The 19,950-nt window shown below is 43.6% G+C and overlaps 1 protein-coding gene across 4 annotated transcripts; it reads left to right on the forward strand.

Moving 5' to 3' along the window:
• The first annotated feature begins 3,693 nt into the window (after positions 1-3,693).
• Positions 3,694-19,593, forward strand: tp53inp2b (tumor protein p53 inducible nuclear protein 2b). 4 transcript variants are annotated; one of them, XM_084186583.1, is made up of 4 exons: positions 3,694-3,988; positions 12,496-12,954; positions 14,375-14,915; positions 15,062-19,593. In XM_084186583.1, exons 2-4 carry the CDS (start codon positions 12,831-12,833, stop codon positions 15,327-15,329), a joined length of 933 nt encoding a protein of 310 aa, XP_084042709.1. In that variant the 5' UTR covers positions 3,694-3,988; positions 12,496-12,830; the 3' UTR covers positions 15,330-19,593. The 4 variants fall into 4 exon arrangements, with proteins under 4 accessions (XP_084042709.1, XP_084042710.1, XP_084042711.1 ...); XM_084186584.1 differs by having other exon boundaries at positions 15,065-19,593; XM_084186585.1 differs by having other exon boundaries at positions 14,759-14,915.
• The last annotated feature ends 357 nt before the right edge of the window (positions 19,594-19,950 follow it).

A 19,950-nucleotide genomic window follows, 5' to 3' on the forward strand; every position in this document is an offset into this window, starting at 1 on the left:
TGCCTGATCCAGCTCCGGTCAGCGGCTCCAGTCCAGACCATGACGTCAGCCCCTCTCCAGGTTCGGGGTCTCCCACACCAGGGTCCAGACAGGGTCTGGCATATCGTGGGAGGAAGGAGAGGGGAAGTAGCGCGCCGAGGTCCAGACCAGACCAGGGGCGCAACAGGGAGGCGGAGAGTGAGAGGTCGTCACGCCCCGATCCAGATCCGCCTCCGAGGCGGAATGCCCACCCGGCCCCTACCCTGTTATGTTTATGTTGTGCGGTCGGAGTCCGCACCTTTGGGGGGGGGTACTGTCACGCCCTGACTCAGGGGACTCTTATATGTTGGGTCAGGGTGTGTATATTCTTTGTTGTGTATCTTCTATGTTGTATTATCTAGTGTGTGTATTTCTATGTTGGCAGGTGTGGTTCCCAATCAGAGGCAGCTGTCGCTCGTTGTCTCTGATTGGGGACCATACTTAGGCAGCCTATTGGCACGGTCTAGTTGTGGGATCTTGTTCCTTGTAAGGTATGTTGTGTGTTCTACCTTGGACTTCACGTTTAATTTCCTTTGTTGTTTTGTCGTGGTGTTTAATAGTTTAAATAAACATGTACGCATATCACGCTGCGCCTTGGTCCGTCCCGTCATTCAACGAACGTGACAGAGAGACAAAAAAATCCAGAAAAACGCATGTAAAAAATGTTATAAATTGATTTGCATTTTAATGAGGGAAATAAGTATTTGACCCCCTCTCAATCAGAAAGATTTCTGGCTCCCAGGTGTCTTTTATGCAGGTAACGAGCTGAGATTAGGAGCACACTCTTAAAGGGAGTGCTCCTAATCTCAGTTTGTTACCTGTATAAAAGACACCTGTCCACAGAAGCAATCAATCAATCAGATTCCAAACTCTCCACCATGGCCAAGACCAAAGAGCTCTCCAAGGATGTCAGGAACAAGATTGTAGACCTACACAAGGCTGGAATGGGCTACAAGACCATCGCCAAGCAGCTTGGTGAGAAGGTGACAACAGTTGGTGCGATTATTCGCAAATGGAAGAAACACAAAAGAACTGTCAATCTCCCTCGGCCTGGGGCTCCATGCAAGATCTCACCTCATGCAGTTGCAATGATCATGAGAACAGTGAGGAATCAGCCCAGAACTACACGGGAGTACCTTGTCAATGATCTCAAGGCAGCTGGGACCATAGTCACCAATAAAACAATTGGTAACACACTACACCGTGAAGGACTGAAATCCTGCAGCGCCTGCAAGGTCCCCCTGCTCAAGAAAGCACATATACAGGCCCGTCTGAAGTTTGCAAATGAACATCTGAATGATTCAGAAAACTGGGTGAAAGTGTTGTGGTCAGATGAGAACAAAATCGAGCTCTTTGGCATCAACTCAACTCGCTGTGTTTGAAGGAGGAGGAATGCTGCCTATGACCCCAAGAACACCATCCCCACCGTCAAACATGGAGGTGGAAACATTATGCTTTGGGGGTGTTTTTCTGCTAAGGGGACAGGACAACTTCACCGCATTAAAGGGACGATGGATGGGGCCATGTACCGTCAAATCTTGGCTGAGAACCTCCTTCCCTCAGCCAGGTCATTGAAAATGGGTTGTGGATGGGTATTCCAGCATGACAATGACCCAAAACACACGGCCAAGGCAACAAAGGAGTGGCTCAAGAAGAAGCACATGAAGGCCCTGGAGTGGCCTAGCCAGTCTCCAGACCTTAATCCCATAGAAAATATGTGGAGGGAGCTGAAGGTTCGAGTTGCCAAACGTCAGGCTCGAAACCTTAATGACTTGGAGAAGGTCTGTAAAGAGGAGTGGGACAAAATCCCTCCTGAGATGTGTGCAAACCGGGTGGCCAACCACAAGAAGCGTCTGACCTCTGTGATTGCCAACAAGGGTTTTGCCACCAAGTACTAAGTCATGTTTTGCAGAGGGGTCAAATACTTCTTTCCCTCATTAAAATGCAAATCAATTTATATTTTTTTGTTGTTACTCTGTCTCTCACTGTTCAAATAAACCTACCATTAAAATTATAGACTGATCATGTCTTTGTCAGTGGGCAAACATACAAAATCAGCAGGGGATCAAATACTTTTTTCCCTCACTGTATCTACCTTAATTGCCTCGTACCCCCGCACATCGACTCAGTACTGGTACCCCGACTCAGTACTGGTACCCCGACTTAGTACTGGTACCCCGACTCAGTACTGGTACCCTGACTCAGTACTGGTAACCCAACTCGGTACTGGTACTCATTGTGCATTTTTCCTTGTGTTATTCTCTTTCTATCATTTTTCTATTTTTCTCTCTGCATTGTTGGGAAGGGCCCGTAAGTAAGCATTTCACTGTTAGTTTGCACCTGTTGTTCATGAAGCATGTGACAAATAACATTTGATTTGATGGATTTGATTTACAGTACATGTAGGCTATGCAGAAAACTATAAACTCAACACACTCATACAGTACAAGTGTTCACATAATTAAAGCCTGGTACAACACATAGTGTACATAGGCAAACACACGTAAAACAAACCCTCAGTCAAGGACCATGGTCACCAGCTTGCATAACTTGTGAGGAGTGGGAGCAAGGGTAGGGGAGGGGAGGGCTGTGGGAGCTGACAGAGATTACTTGTCCTGGGCACAGACCACTGAGTCTGGAGTCACCAGCTGAGGCTTTCAAAACCTTCACCGCCCATTGGCTGCTCAAATGCTGCATTCAGACTTAACCCATCTGATTGGCCAGTTTGTGTCGAGTGGCGCTCAAAGCCACTCCCACTGAAGGGAGAATTAATAAAATATAAGGAGGGGGAGGGGAGGGGAGAGAGGGAGAGTAGGGGACTATGACATTTAAAGCGACAGTACTCTTAATAATGCGATGGAATATTACCACTGCACAATCAAGTTATTACTATAACATTCAACAATTGTTTTTCTGTTTATTCAGTGAGCATATGTTCCTTATTCATGTGTTATTAAATGAATATAGGCCTAGAGAGGAAGGCAGATTGTAATGTTATTTTAGGGTTAAGGTTATATCTTGTTTTAACTGTTGCATCACTGGACTGAAGCTTGCTGGTCGACATAATTTATGTAGGCGTACTGTAAATCATTTTTCACCCATGAGAGATTGATCATGAATTTAGTTGCAATTCAATGTTTTAAATGCAAAATGTTTAACGCAATATGTTTGTATCTTCAGGGGGCACAAGAAGAGTCAAAACAATTTTCTCTGAGTTTGTAATATAACCAGAAAGATATTGTCTTTGTCCTGCTATCTCTTAGTCCATCAGGAATTAGTAATGATGAGGTTGACAGTGAATTTCCTGTCTATGCTGTCAAACAGCTTTCATCACTTTATTGGTCTCGCCCATCCTCACACACAGACTGGAGTCACTCCACAGGCCATTCACAGCTCTAGGATCAGTTTACCCTCCCCGCCACCAGCCGTAACCAGTTGGAGGGGAAACAAAACACTGACCTTAGATCAGCTTCTAAGGGCAACCCTATTCTACTCTATCAGAGCAGGTTGACTGCTTTGAGTAGGACTACCCAACCCATACCCAACCCCCACTCTGTTACCAGGACGCCCGGCTTGGATCTTGTGTAATATTCCAATTGGCCCTCGGTTGTTGAGGGCGTGGAAATGGGCGTCACTGGAAATATTGTGATATCACAATCAGCTGTTTTGTACGTTCTACATTCTGATCCGAGGATCAGCTGGAGGAAGCAATAACAGAGGGAAAATCTGCAGGGGAAAAATCGAACAAGAGGGAAAAACTACAGATGTTATGATCTGAACATCAAGTGTAAATTCTAGTTTTACACGAAGTCCCTTCTTCTAAGAAGAAAGCCTTTTTTTTTATTTTATATTATGGTGTTTTAACTACCTCACTTAAAAGGCTACCTAAAGCTATGCTTTAAGAATTGTTGTCGTTTCTACTTTGTGTGAGATCATCACGTTTACAACTTGAATTATATTGCTAATGCAGGTAAGCTATTAAATCTACTTTGCTGTTGTTTTTTGTGCTTTTTGGAAGGCAAACTGTGTAAGCTTGCAGGGTATCAGGCTACCTCTGCCACTGACGCCTGTATAGCCATCTATGATGATGCATAGCCTATCTCATAACAGAACGATGAAGAAAATGCTAATTAGGTTGTGTTATAAACAGATTAATTCTGAAACGAAACAATCAACATTATGACGGAATTAATCCATTGTAGTAGTGGCTGTCACAGAGGACAATGTATTGTCTCGTTAGTTCTGCATGAAATGAATTCTCGACTGTTATGCATCCTAGACATCCGTTTATAGGTCATGGAAATCTTGATGGCTTCCATAAATTGATGCTTTTACGGAAATCTCGACGTCCGGTTTATGATCTCACAGAATATGAAAATTATGTTTACATAAAACCTGTCCCTGTTTTTCGAATGAAGACGATGGGGGGGGGGGGTATTTTTGAATTGTGCCTTTCTCTATGAATCATGTCATCAGTACTTATGTAGGCCTATGTATGGATTTTGACCGACCTCGATATTATAATCGATTCCTTCGCATCAGTCCTCTACTGGTGAGCCTATCTGTCATTGCCATGACCCTTCAGCTATCCATAGCGGTGTCACAGAGACTCGGAGCTTACACGGATAATTAATGTTTAACCTGACCGCTATCGACAAGGACTTATTCTGGGCCTTATTTTTCTCGTCGTCGGTGACATTGGGAAGGTTTTTGTCATCCAAATTACTTTCTGTCGGTCTTTGAATCAAATGTACACTGCTTGCTGTCGGCCCCATAAAATAATAAAACAAATATATGTTTTTCATTTCTCTCTCTCTCGCTCTCTCTCTCTCTCTCTCTCTCTCTCTCTCTCTCTCTCATCGGCATCTGTCATGTGGATTGAAGAACTCGAAACAAAGCAGTTAAGAATGTTGAATCATTCCTTTATTTATTACCAATGCTTGGGGGTTATTCTTTCTTTTGTATCCGAACAATTGCAGTTTAAATACATAAATAATTATTTGACGGCATCCGAATTGTTCCTTTTCTATTCGCCGCTGTTCTTTTTTCCTTTTGCTCGACTGAAGTAGGCTGAACCAGCAGCATCAGTGACGTAAGAGTCCTTCGTCATGCAAGCGCATAGGAGGTATTTATTTTTTATTCGCGAAGCCACTCCCATCTCCCTCAGCTCCTCCCTCTGTTTAAAACGCCTTCTGACAGCCATGAGCAGAGAAATTATGAGGGCATCTGGGAACAGCAGAGCAACAGAGGGCTTTTGTTTTGTAGAATTAGGAAGAAAAAATAAAATCTATAATTGTCTACATCTGGTCTTTAACTATTTACTATGAGCTTATACTGGTTTATAACCAGTTTATAGCCAGTGGATCAGGGTGAAAAGCACACAAAATGCATCAATGTAATATGTATTTGTACACTGATTTAACACGTTTTATTATTTTTGCTATGTATAATAAATTATTAACTCAACAGGTACCTGGCAGGGCTGTAATTACCATACCATACATGCCATTAGTTTTGAATAACACATTTTTGCACATTGGTTCAATCTCCATTCCACACCATTTAATGTAGGGGCATGTTTCCTGTCACAATGGAATCTTTATGACCACAAGTAATAATTTAACAGGCACAGTAAACATTGTGATATCATCCAGATGATAAATGCCTTGTGTTGGTCTATCATATTTCCTGCTTAGTTTATACAGGGCAAAAATAGGGGAAACCTCTCGACATTTTACTTGGATGCATTTCCAATGTCTTTTTTCCTGTTTTCCCCACATATCAGTCCTTATATGGACCACCTGTGCCATGAGAGACCATTGCTGGCTGTTTAATGATATTTTCAATATGTTTCCAGTGCTGTTCTTGTCCCTGGTGTCGTCTGTCTGTCTTTCCCAATAGACAGAATGGTATATTTATACACCAGGCAGATAATACTGAATTAGCATCACAGCTGACTGATAACATTTGCTTATCAAGGAGACTGAATGGTGCTTCATACAGCTCCTTTAAAGGAAGTGTGTGTGTGTGTTCATGAATTGGGAACTCATAAAAAAGTGGTCCTGGGGCAGTTGAATATTCTTAGGAAGATTCCAAGTGGGCAAACTCACGTAAACACTTTTTAGAAATGTTTTATCTCCCATCATCCTGTGACTTCAGTAAGCCTTAAGGAATGCATGAAAAACAGTCAGGAAGGGAGCGGATCAACGGACTCCTCTCTGTCCTCTGCAACATCTCTCATATCTCCACCTAAACCATCAACATTAATGGAATTGGTAGCCTATCGCTTTATTTTACGAGCCTTCTTATGACGTTTTATATTTGCCTTATAAACATATGCAGCCACAGATAAACCATTACAAAACGGTATAATACAACGATAAGACAGAATCTAGAAGTCAGAATGAACTTTCTTAGCAGTAGGTTTTTATTGTTTTATCCTCTCCACAAGCACATCACACTGGTTGAATCAACATTGTTTCCACGTCATTTCAATTAAATTGAACCAACGTGGAATAGACTTTGAATTGACGTCTGTGCCCAATGGGATGATAATGAATCTGTTTACATCCCTGTTTTGAGAAAGGCATCGTTACTTTCTTCTTGGATGCTTTCCTGACAGGATACTGATGGTCACACACACACACACACACACACACACACACACACACACACACACACACAGACAGACAGACAGACACTTTGACAAAGAGCCATTTTGATGGGATCCGATTATATCTAGAATAGACACACAGTATGGCTGACCTCTATCGTTTCTGACAAAGTGTCTAGCAAATGTGATCATTTGTGTGTGTATGTCTGTGTGTGTTTTTCTCCTGAGCGTGAGACTCCTGTGTCCTCCTGCGGCCCCTAGTGTCAGTGTCACCATGGCAACCGTCCAAATAAGCAGGAAGTGTCGCTGTCCACCCATCCCTCTCCTTCTTCCTCGCTCTCCTTTCCTTTCACTACTCTCTCTCACTTCCTTTTACACCTTTCTCCTTCTCTCTACCTTCTCTCGGTTTTTATCCATACCTGTAGCCTAATCGTTATCTCTTTTAATTTTTTATTCCTCTCTTACACCTCTCTCCTTCCCCCCCCATATTGTCTAATTTTAGAAAGTACACCCTGTCAGATCAGAGAGGTCAGTGTTCTGTCGTACCGTCCAGTAGCCTCTGCAGGAATGATATGTCTCCCTGATATCCAATATCTCCCTCCATGGTTAAATACAGGGACAGGGACTTTATGTGCAGGCTCCAGTGGCTCAGTTGGTTAGAGTATGCTGCTTGCAACACCAGGGTTCTAGGTTCGATCCCCAGATGATCTATGATGTGTCTGAACTTTTTTGTATAATATACTGTGTTTGTTATTTTTTTTACTGTCTTTGTGTTACTCCTTCCCCCTAGATTACTAGGCCCCGATTCCGACCCGAGTTAAGCGTGCGTAAATTGAACTTTTCTCTCTATGCGTATTCTGACCTTGAACTTAAGCATGAGAATAGCATGCTATTCTCCCGCTATTCGTTCGGGGTGGAGATCTAAGAAATTAAGCTGTGGTGGAGGTATGTCTTCAGATAAACTGTATTCTGACCTTCAATTATTTCCCTCATAATTCCACCACCTTTACGCGCGAGGAAACCATGAATAAGGTCTAGCGAACCTGCCGGTTCCAAGTGGAAAAAGTGTCTACTTTTTCGTTTCTCTGATAGAAATAACAGCATTCTCCATGCACTGTAATTTATAAATGAATAAGAGCTATTGATAAGAGCTAGGTAAATGAGTAATCCGTTTGAAGAAGGGGATTGTAAATACACATAGCAATTGTTTTAAATGATTTTGCCTTATGATCCCTGGAGACGAATGTGAAACCAGCGATATGGAAGCAAACTGAAAATCATGTCAACATGACATGTATTGCGGCCCCTTTTCCACAGTGAAATAGGCTCCAAACACACCAAGACAGTCGTGAAGAGGGCACGACAACGCCTTTTCCACCTCAGGAGAATGAAAGATTTGGCACCGGTCCCCAGATCCTCAAAAAGTTATACAGCTGCACCATCGAGAGCATCCTTACCGGTTGCATCACCGCCTGGTATGACAACTGCTCGGCATCCAACCGTAAGGCTCTACAAAGGGTAGTGCGTACGGCCCAGTACATCACTGGGGCCAATCTTCCTGCCATTCAGGACCTACACTACCAGTCAAAAGTTTGGAAACACCTACTCATTCAAGGGTTTTTCTTTATTTGTACTATTTTTTACATTGTAGAATAACAGTGAAGACATCAAAACTATGAAATAACACATATGAAATCATGTAGTGAACAAAAAAGTGTTAAACAAATCAAAATATATTTTATATTTGAGATTCTTCAAATAGCCACCCTTTGCCTTGATGACAACTTTGCACACACTTGGCATTCTCTCAAACAGCTTCACCTGGAAAGCTTTTCCAATAGTCTTGAAGGAGTTCCCACATATGCTGAGCACTTGTCTCAATTTGGTTGAGGTCGGGGGACTGTGGAGGCCAGGTCATCTGACGCATCTCTCCATCACTCTCCTTCTTGGTCAAATAGCCCTTACACAGCATGGAGGTGTGTTGGGTCATAGTCCTGTTGAAAAACAAATGATAGTCCCACTAAGCCCAAACCAGATGGGATGGCGTATCGCTGTAGAATGCTGTGGTAGCCATGCTGGTTAAGTGTGCTTTGAATTCTAAATAAATCACAGACAGTGTCACCAGAAATTATCCATATTGACCTTCACGTTTCTCTTTGCTTATTTGAGCTGTTCTTGCCATAATATGGACTTGGTCTTTTACCAAATAGTGCTATCTTCTGTATACCCCCCTACCTTGTCACAACACAACTGATTGGCTCAAACGCATTAAGAAGGAAATAAATTCCATAGATTAACTTTTAACAATGCACACCTGTTAATTAAAATGCATTCCAGGTGACTACCAAGAGTGTGCACAGCTGTCATCAAGGCAAAGGGTGGCTATTTGAAGAATCTCAAATATAAAATTAACACTTTTTTGGTTACTACATGATTCCATGTGTTATTTCATAGTTTTGATGTCTTCACTATTATTCTACAATGTAGAAAATAGTAAAAATAAAGAAAAACCATTGAATGAGTAGGTGTGTCCAAACTTTTGACTGGTACTGTATATACTAGGCGGTGTCAGAGGAAGGCCCAGAAAATGGTCAAAGACTTCAGTCACCCAAGTCATAGACTGCTGAACAATTAATAAAATGGCTACCTGGACTATTTGTATTGACCCCCCCCCCCCCCCCTTACATTTTGTACCATTCCATTCCGTTTACCGTTCGTTCCTCTGTCATATCCATGCAAGTTGTTCCTGAGGGTCGCTAGCATTAGTGGATCATATTAGGCTAACGTTGTGCAATAATTTGGGACATGTAGCCTATTTGAATCATTATGGAAATCAGACCACAGTTAGCAGGTTAAACCTAGAGCCTGGCGCACGGTTCACGACGACTGGACCGTTGTCATACAGTTCCATGATTAGTGAGAATTAGGGTCGATTTATAGGACTATTGTTCAACCCCTATTGTACACTTTCTTTCCATCTTCCAATATTTCATGGATTGAATTTGAATATGACAACTTTCAGGATGAATCGATGGCTCTCCAAACCTGTTTTTTTTTTTTATGATTCATGCATACTTTCCTAACCCTAAAATGTGCCTAAATAATCTACAAGATCAGAGTATTTTAAAATCTACCAGTTGGTGCAGAAATAGAGACGAAGATGCATAGATGGGTTGGTTGTTTAGCAACAAAAACGAGGCACGCACAACCATGGGGCAAAACAGATGACAACATGTAAGTTATATTTCGTCTCCAATGTTTTTTGAAAAAATAAATAAATTTGCACAATGACCACTTGATGTCTCTCAAATACATTGTTCGAGTTGTTGGTTAGCTAGCTAGCGAATTTTAGCCATATTAGTATTGTCATTAAATCAGTCAAAACACCTTAAAACAAGAAATGGAATCAATAACAAGATGAAACGAGCCACTTACGATTCCCCAAATCGCAGTTTCTTATCATTCTTGCTAGCAATCTGGCCATCCAGAATCACAACAACAGACGCGCTGAATTACATTTATTCAATGCGCGCAATGGAACCACCGTTATGCACCTTCATAAGGTAACTACTGAGAAAGAAAAGCGTGCGTAAGAAAGGCGTAATTTCCTAAATCGGAATCGGGTGCCTAGTGTCTTCTCTCCGTTGTCCATCTGGCCTAAACCCATTCTGTTAATTGGTCAGCGTTCACCATAGCAGTAGCACAGGGGGGAGGGTGTAAAGCCATTGTTCCTCAGGAACAGCCTGGCTGAGTCTCGTTAGTCTGCAATAGCTTCCCTTCCCTTAATCTAATTTCCTTCATTTTAACCCAATTCAAAGGACTCCTCTGAAAGAAGCCATCTATCTGTTTGCATTTGTGTCTGAGTGTCTTACAGATTCTAACTGCATGCATTCATTCTATGATCCTATTGAGAAAATACTATTGTGATTGTTCACGATTTGTTGCGCTTATTAAGCTATTTACTTGTTATTCATTTCGGAAATACATTACAATTAATAAAACATTTTCCAACTTGAGTTGAATTCTTTGAAGTACAGTAAGCACCACAATGTGCGCACCGTTGTTGCTGCATCATTTACTAGTAGATGGAAGACAAATTGACCAGCTGAAACAGGACTGTAAAAAGTAATACTGTTACCTTCTCCAGTCAGCCTGTATGACCCAGACAAGCCTCCTCACTGACCTTGGAAAACTCAGAGTTAGACAGAGACTGCATCTCAATACTCTAGTAGCTTCCTCTCCTCATCTCTTTCCCTTCATCATATGCACTGATCTGAGGACACAGAACAGGTGAAGAAATTATAAGTGGATGCCTGCTGGGCATTTGCTTTCAGTTTACCCGTCCAGTTCTTTCAGATTAGTGCGGGGAAGGGAATGAAACGAGGATGAGGTGAGGAAAACACGAGACTGTTGAGATGCAGCCGACCTATCACACTTTCTAATCTTCTCCTCAGAAATGGTTCCTTCACCAGCATGATTAAAGTAGCCCTGGAACAGAGAGGCTGTTTTTGTTCAGTTCTGCTCACATGATTTTGCCACATACACTACAAAAGTATGTGGACACCTGCTCGTCAAATATCTCTTTCCAAAATCATGGGCATTAATATGGAGTTGTTCCCCCCTTTGCTGCTATAACAGCCTCCACTCTTCTGGGAAGGCTTTCCACTAGATGATGGAACATTGCTGCGGGGACTTGCTTCCATTCAGCCACAAGAGGATTAGTGAGGTCGGGCACTGATGTTGACCGATTAGGCCTGGCTCGCAGTTGGCGTTCCAATTCATCCCAAAGGTGTTCGATGGGGTTGAGGTCAGGGCTCTGTGCAGGCCAGTCAAGTTCTTCCACACCGTTCTCGACAAACCATTTCTGTATGGACCTCGCTTTGTGCACGGGGGCATTGTCATGCTGAAACAGGAAAGGGCCTTCCCCAAACTGTTGCCACAAAGTTGGAAACACAGAATCATCTAGAATGTAATTGTATGTTGTAGCGTTAAGATTTTCCTTCACTGGTACTAAGGGCCCTAGCCCGTACCATGAAAAACAGCCACAGACCATTATTTCTCCGCTACTAAACTTTACAGTTGGCACTTTGCATTTGGGCAGGTAGTGTTCTCCTGGCATCTCCCAAACCCAGATTTGTCAGTCCGACTGCCAGATGGTGAAGGGTGATTTATCACTCCACTGCTCCAGAGTCCAATGGTGGCGAGCTTTACACCACTTGGCATTGCGCATGGTGATCTTAGGCTTGTGTGCGGCTGCTCGGCCATGCAAACCTATTTCATGAAGCTCCCGACAAACAGTTCTTGTGCTGACGTTGCTTCCAGAGGCAGTTTGGAACTCTGTAGTGAGTGTTGCAACCGAGGACAGACGATTTTTACGCGCCATGCGCTTCAGGAATCGGCGGTCCCTTTCTGTGAACTTGTGTGGCCTACCACTTTGTGGCTGAGCCATTGTTGCTCCTAGACGTTTCCACTTCACAATAACAGCACTTACAGTTGACCGGGGCAGCTATAGCAGGGCAGAAATTTGATGAACTGACTTGGAAAGGTGCCACGTTGAAAGTCACTGAGCTCTTCAGTACGGGCCATTCTACTGCTAATGTTTGTCTATGGAGATTGCATGGCAGTGTGCTCGATGTTCTACACCTGTCAGCAACAGGTGTGGCTGAAATAGTCGAATCCACTATTTTGAAGGGTTTCCACATACTTTTGGCCATGTCATGTCTCTCCTTCATCAGTTTTTTTACCACTTTGTGGTGTGCAACGCTGCTTTCTAAAGTTCCTCTCCACTTACTCCACATTGTAATCTAAATATTTTTCTTGCTGTTATTAATAGTCTCTCCTGTCTCTCTTTTGTCTCCCCACAGGCCTTTGCAGCGATACCAAGTAAAACCTTACATTTGCACTACGGAAGCCTGTCGAGTCCTGTAAGAACATCAACCTACGAGATCAAGACAAAAAAAGAGCTTGAAGGAAAGAGAGGCCAAGAAAACCGTGCTCACTTTCCTGACCTGGCAACTGTTTGACAAAGCAAAAAGCTAAATACGAATTCAAAAATACTTAATAAGTAGCAAAAACATACACATTACAAAGGCAGCTAGCTTTTCCTTGAGAACTACAACTACACACAGCACCTGACTTCCGCGACCCCTGATCCTTGACGTTTTACCCATTGACGTGTACCCGACCAACCGGCCCAGCCATGTTCCAAGCTCTGAGCAGCCTGTTCTTCGGGGAGGTGGAGGAGGTGGCCGCCGAGATCAATGGGCCAAATCCCTGTGTGACCGACGCTGACGAGGAGGGATGGATGCTGGTCAACCTGCCCGGTGAGTCCCCCCTTAGGGATGGGTGGAGGGGGTTGGAAGTGGAGAGGAGAAGGGGAGTCACTAGATGGCCAATTCAGAATGGACAGAAGTCCTGTAGAGCATGTACATCAGCTGTTTGTTTTCTAAGGTCAAAGGTTTTGGTGATTTATGGTCAGCACTTCAGTCCTCTCTAGTATGGCCATATAGTGATGGGGGGGGGTGAGATATATCGTAAACAATCTCCATCAAAGAGAATCTGAATAGTTTAGAGGCCACTTCTCAAACTAAACATATAAGCCCCAATGAAACACCTCACAAAACAGTCAGTACAACAATACTGTCACTGACATGACCAGGCGGTTAGAGGTTCGAAGTAACTAATTATATTATTCCTATGTTTATGTTTTGTGTTTCTTTACCCTTTCTTCTCCCCCTCTCCTATTTTATTTAAATACCCTGACATTTCTCACACTGGTGGGTTTGTGTGTTTGTGTGTGTGTTTGTGTGTGTGTGCGTGCGTGCGTGTGCTCCCCTTTTAATGACCCCAAAACCTGCATGGCTTCTTCCACTTTCTCCCTAATTTACACCACCCTAAACATACACCACCCTAACCTACACCACCCTAAACATACACCACCCTAAACATACACCACCCTAACCTACACCACCCTAACCTACACCACCCTAAACATACACCACCCTAAACATACACCACCTAACCTACACCACCCTAAACATACACCACCCTAACCTACACCACCCTAACCTACACTACCCTAAACATACACCACCCTAACCTACACCACCCTAACCTACACCACCCTAACCTACACCACCCTAAACATACACCACCCTAAACATACACCACCCTAACCTACACTACCCTAAACATACACCACCCTAACCTACACCACCCTAAACATACACCACCCTAACCTACACCACCCTAACCTACACCACCCTAAACATACACCACCCTAAACATACACCACCCTAAACATACACCACCCTAACCTACACCACCCTAACCTACACCACCCTAAACATACACCACCCTAACCTACACCACCCTAACCTACACCAACCTAAACATACACCACCCTAACCTACACCACCGTAACCTACACCACCATAAACATACACCACCCTAAACATACACCACCCTAACCCACACCACCCTAACCTACACCACCCTAAACATACACCACCCTAACCTACACCACCCTAACCTACACCACCCTAAACATACACCACCCTAACCCACACCACCCTAACCTACACCACCCTAAACATACACCACCCTAACCTACACCACCCTAACCTACACCACCCTAAACATACACCACCCTAACCCACACCACCCTAACCTACACCACCCTAAACATACACCCTACCTCAATTGGCCAACTCCTCCATGGCCCCACCTTTACTGTGTTCTCAGGGGAAGCTGATTGTGCGATGCTAGTAGAGGGAGGGATCAAGGTGCCATCGATAGCACAGGCGCTTGCACAAAACAACCAATCAAATTACCCAGACACACCCACCAGAACTGAGTGCCCCGTCCCCTCTCCGAACCCTTCCCCCCAACATCAGAATCGCCGCAGAACACACAAAGCTTGTTCACGAGCGGCGACAGTGGCGCCATCAGACCCCCTCTCCACTCTCCCTTCTGCTAGCCTGTTAGCCGCGGGCATAGCTACGCCCATATCCCTAAAAAGGCGGGCCAGGCTCTCCACCCCATCTGTGTCCCCTGGCAGTAGTGGGTCGGAGAGAGGCTGCATGGACGAGAGCTGGTTCGTTACCCCTCCCCCCTGTTTCACTGCAGAGGGAGCCACGGCGGAGACCAGCCCCATGGAGGACCTGCTCATAGAACACCCCAGCATGTCCGTCTACGTCTCCCCTAGCAACCTGTCCATGATCTCCAACGGCAACCTGTCCATCGTCGGGGAGGAGAGCATCACCAGCCTGACAGGCAGCATGAGGTGAGGACCGACCGACCCGATATCTTATTATATCTTTGTCACCATGTAAGAGATTTGGTACATAGCCACAGTTCTATGAGAGAGCTACATAACTTATTGACTAATGTTCTATACCCCCACTTCCTCGTATTCCTCCCCTCCTCTAGCAGGGTGGCAGAACCAGCCGCTGCCCCTGCCGTCCACAATACAATGCCCACCAGGGTGACCCGAGGAGCGGCTGCCCAGGCTGGTACCCTGGCCAAGGTCACCCAGGTGGCCAGGGTTCAGAGGGGCAAGGCCCGCACTGAGAGGCGCCACCTTGGACGCAACCGCATCCAGCGCCAGAACCGCACTAGGGAGCAGGTTCCCCGCCATGCAGCCCACGCTAGAAACACCTACTTGCACCAGCCCTGCCAGCGCAACATCTGCCACTGAGCCTCCACACCCACAGGGGGAGCCATTTACTCTGAGGGCATTAGTGGTTATACTCCCCCTTACATACACACAGGTAGATTTATATGGACACACACATATACACAAATATGTAAATACACATGTACACACAGCACATAGACACTCATTCTCTCTCTCTCTCTCTTTCACTAACTCACTCTCTCTCTCACACAGACACACAGACACACAGACACACAGACACACACTCATTCATTTACATAGGCTACTGTGCCCTGTTAGGCCCCAAACCCCAACCAAGCCCTCTAATAATTTAATAAGTATTATGTTGTTAGCTGTCACACATAATAATTATTGAAAAAAACATGCAAAAAAAAGATAACTTAGCAACTACTATGTGTGTAAAACTACAAAAACTTCCATCCACTCTCTCCATTTCAGTTGAAATACTCCTCTCCTCTATCTCTTCCCAGTGGAAGTACACCTATTTACTGCCATGGAACACATGGCCCTCTCCCCTTTGCAGCCGTCCTATTGCTTTTAACCAGGTTGGGGGACAGACATGCTAAGGAGGAGAAATGAAAGATGCTCACTCTCTTTCTGCGGGGACAAGCTTTTATAGGGAATCTTTATTAGATCGTACACCCCTGGACACGTAATAATTTTAGCTGTTGAGTATCTATGTAGCTATACTTGTTATGAATGAGGGCGGCAGGTAGCTTAGTGGTTAAGATCATAGTGCTAGTAACCGAAAGGTCGCTGGTTCTAATCCCTGAGCCGACTAGGTGAAAAATCTGTCGATGTGCCCTTAAGCAAGGCACTTAACCCTAATTGCTCCTGTAAGTCGCTCTGGATAAGAGCGTCTGCTAAATGACAAAAAAAAAAAAAGAATGAAGACAGGGAAAGGCTGCCCACAGGAAAAAACATATAATCTTGTCCTTTATTTGCAGTGTTTGAGTTATGAAAGATTTTAGGAAAAAAAAATCTGTTCACAAAAAGGAAGGGTATACCGTGTACACTACAGTGAGAGAGGAGAAAAACCAGAAGAGGGGTTTTTCTTCTTGTCCCACTGTGAGGGATGGAAGCAGGAAGAGGAAGGTGAAAGAGAGGAAGACGAAAACAGACTGAAAAGTAAAAAGAAGACTAGAAACAACACATTTGAGAGTTTAGACGGATGACAGAGGAACAAGAGTGGATATAGTTGAGAGTTTAGATAGGATGACAGAGGAACCAGAGTGGATATAGTTGACTGTGTAGTGTAGCTTTCTGTGCAACCAATAGCTAGTTTTTAGAATGTCTAACTGGCTACTTTTACATAGTTGGCTTGCCATCTGTGACTAAGACAAGTTTGCCAATGCAGAAACAAACTGCCACTCTGTTATCTCAAGTCAGGCAGCCTTGTAAAGCAGGAAGCTGATTTCCTCATTTCCTAAATGTCTTTGTCCAACAACTACAACACGATCATGAAAGTAATTCAAAGCTGTCTGGTCATAAGAAGTCTAGTATAGCTAGCTTCAATGACTGTGCATAGTTAACTGTGTATGTACTGTGCAAATTACTTTATTGGGACGTACCATAATGATATATGTAGGGAAACTAGCCAAGGGTTGCCTGTAGGTTACAAGGTATGACAGGCTAAAGTAGGTGCAGGGCGGTATAGATGGCAACTCTTTATTTTGTTTAGTTGGTTTGTTTGTTTGTTTTTCTGCTACTGTTATTAAAGTTATGGAGAAGGTAGGCCTAACCATAGCTCTCTGCCTGATGTCCGTGACAGGAAAAGCCTGCTCCCTGCAGGCCCATAGGGAGAGGAGAGCACACCGTTTCATCCAAATAGCTGACAACCTAAAAACTTGGCCTCGTTTGACAGAATGACTGTGAAAAATTCACACTTTGAGGAGAATAGTATAAAGGAAAAAAACAAGAGAATAAATAAATATAAATTTGCTCAGCACATACATTGGGCTCCAACTGTTGGTGTGCTGTGATGCTGTTGTATTAAGACACCTCCCCCCTAACTAAATATCAACGAAGTGACAATCTTGCCCATGAAAAGACAAAACAGGGAAATAGATAACATCGACCGATCCCTTTTCACTTCACATCATTCAGTGACAACATGGTAATCATGGTAGGAGACTCGGGGTGAACACACACACACACACACACACACACACACACACACACACACACACACACACACACACACACACACACACACACACACACACACACACAATGTCCACCGGGCTGATACTGCTCAGTGTTTCTAGTAAAGACTGGCTCAAGGACAGAGAACGAGTGATGAGTGACCCTTTACATTCTCAATAGCACATCCAGCCGTAACAGTGTCCCCACCTTAAGATCTAGCTTACTGAGATGTATTCAACTACAATAGTAAACTATGGTGCTGAAGTGTATATGACTATATACTAAAGTTTGTAAATTATTTGCGACATGGATGTAAGTTTGCACTGTCATACATTTTAGTGAGTCAAAGTTTTAGCTGTGTGCTGTGTGATGTCTTTTTTTCTCCTTTGGGATGTTTACTCTTTTCTTTTTGTTTTGAATCGAACCGTCAAAGTCTGTGTGAGTGTGAGAGGATGTGTGTTTAAAAAAAATACTTAAAAAGACTAATAATAATCAATTATTTTTCTTGTACATATTAGAATACAGTTTGTAATGCTCCTTGCCGTTAGGTGTCAAAGCCACTCAGGATTTGAGTCGTTAGAGTAGCTACCATCTTGACTGAGGACAAGACTGTCCCTGCCTCTTTCCTGAATTGGACAGTAAGGATGCATCTCAAAAGTGTCATCCTTTTGGGTTAGGATGTATTAACGTTCCAATTAGACACTGCCGTCTAGGGGGATAAAAGTGTAATAACTTGTAAGGACAGGATAATTTCATGCTGGCATCATCATAACGCTACACATATTTAAAAGTATAAAGATGTATTTGTGGGAGCAGTGTAACATTAATAGTTCTCTAGATAAAGTGAGAGTGATCTGAGAAATTGTTCTTATTGTTTAGAATGTTCTGAACTAGAAACATTTATTTTTCCCTTTAATCACAAACCACCATGTTCCACTCAACGTATCGCCAACTATCTTGTAAATTACAATATTTTATTTGAATTATCTACTAATATATGATATAATTATTAATATTATGTATATTTATTTTTCTGTTGCTGTTTTAAATGATGACTGTATGTAACTCTGTTTGATCCTGTGAATGACGCAGTGTGTGGATTGCAGTAATGAGTCACACACACACACACACACACACACATTCACACACAGATACACACACACACAAATACACACACACATCTGGTCTCCATGCTTCCTTAACCCCTAGAGTTTTCTGAACCCTATACTACAGTACCTCTGGGGTCACACTTCTTACTCGCATGATAAAGACATTTTACAGGGAGAAAGGGGAGGGGGCCTATACATGAGAGACCATAGGTGTGTGTGTGTGGGACTCACCCCCTCTAACGAGGCCTTGTTGGTCCTCACTGCAGACTGTTTCTCTCCTTTTCTTGTTGTTCTTTTCTTTCCTCCCATCACCCTCTCACCTTTACGTTCACGTTATCTCCAAGTTGTTGTCTTCTGAGTATGTAGTGTGGGACTAATAAAAGGTGTGGGTTTAGGGTGGCAACCCGCCAATCACAGAGAGAGGGCGGGGCCACCAGGTGCACGCGTGTCTAGTGTGACGTGAGAGTTGTGTGTGGGGGACGGAGGGAGGGAGGAAGGGATGATGGGAGGGAGGAAGAAAGAGGGGATGTGACAGAGGATGGAGTAAGCAGATTGATTTTAAAAAAAAAACTGCAATGAAATGTATCAACAACAAAAAAAATGCTTGTATTTTTTCCCATATAGTTAATAGAACAATTGTTCACCTAGTATGTTCATGTTTTAAAAGAAAGGGGGTTGATTGTGTGGGGATTTTTTTTTCTGCTTTGCGCCCTAAAATGTGATGGCAGCTTAAAGATACTTTGGGGTTCTCCCATGTACCATCTCAACGAGTACACCCTTCCCCTGTCAAAAAAACGATTTATAGACATATAAAAAAGATTGGTGTATCTGATATCTATGGTGATCGTGCCTTTCACTATTTCTGCATGGTTTTTGTGATGTACTGAATTGTTCCATCCCTGAGTGGACAGTCAAGTCCATAGACAGTCAAGACCTATGCAACCACCAACAGATGGGTTAATCCAACATCCATTCAGAAAAACGCAGGTACCACACAAATCAACAACAACAATAAACACTCAGGTTGACAACCTGAATCTCGTCTCATCATTTACACCTGAGGGACTGGGGGGAAGGGGGGGCAGGGCCACTTGGCTGGGGGTTGGGATGAGGACTGGAGTTGGGGCTGGGAGGATGGATGGGGTAGATTTGATCTGGGTTAGGGTTGGGTTGGGTATGGAGCATTTGAACAGAAGATAATTTGAATGAGAACAGAACATTCCTCCCATAGTCTCTCCATGTAATCTTGCGTCAGCGAGGGCCTCTGGCCATCCTGTTAAGTCAAGAGACTAATCTCCATTTAGACTATATACCAACTTAATACCGGCTATATATCCCATCTAATAGATTAAAGTGTGACAAGAATTTGAGTGATGGAGTGGAGATAC

The sequence above is a fragment of the Coregonus lavaretus genome (assembly GCF_964263955.1).
Source record: "Coregonus lavaretus genome assembly, chromosome: 22".
In the NCBI taxonomy this organism is placed as follows: Eukaryota; Metazoa; Chordata; class Actinopteri; order Salmoniformes; family Salmonidae; genus Coregonus; species Coregonus lavaretus.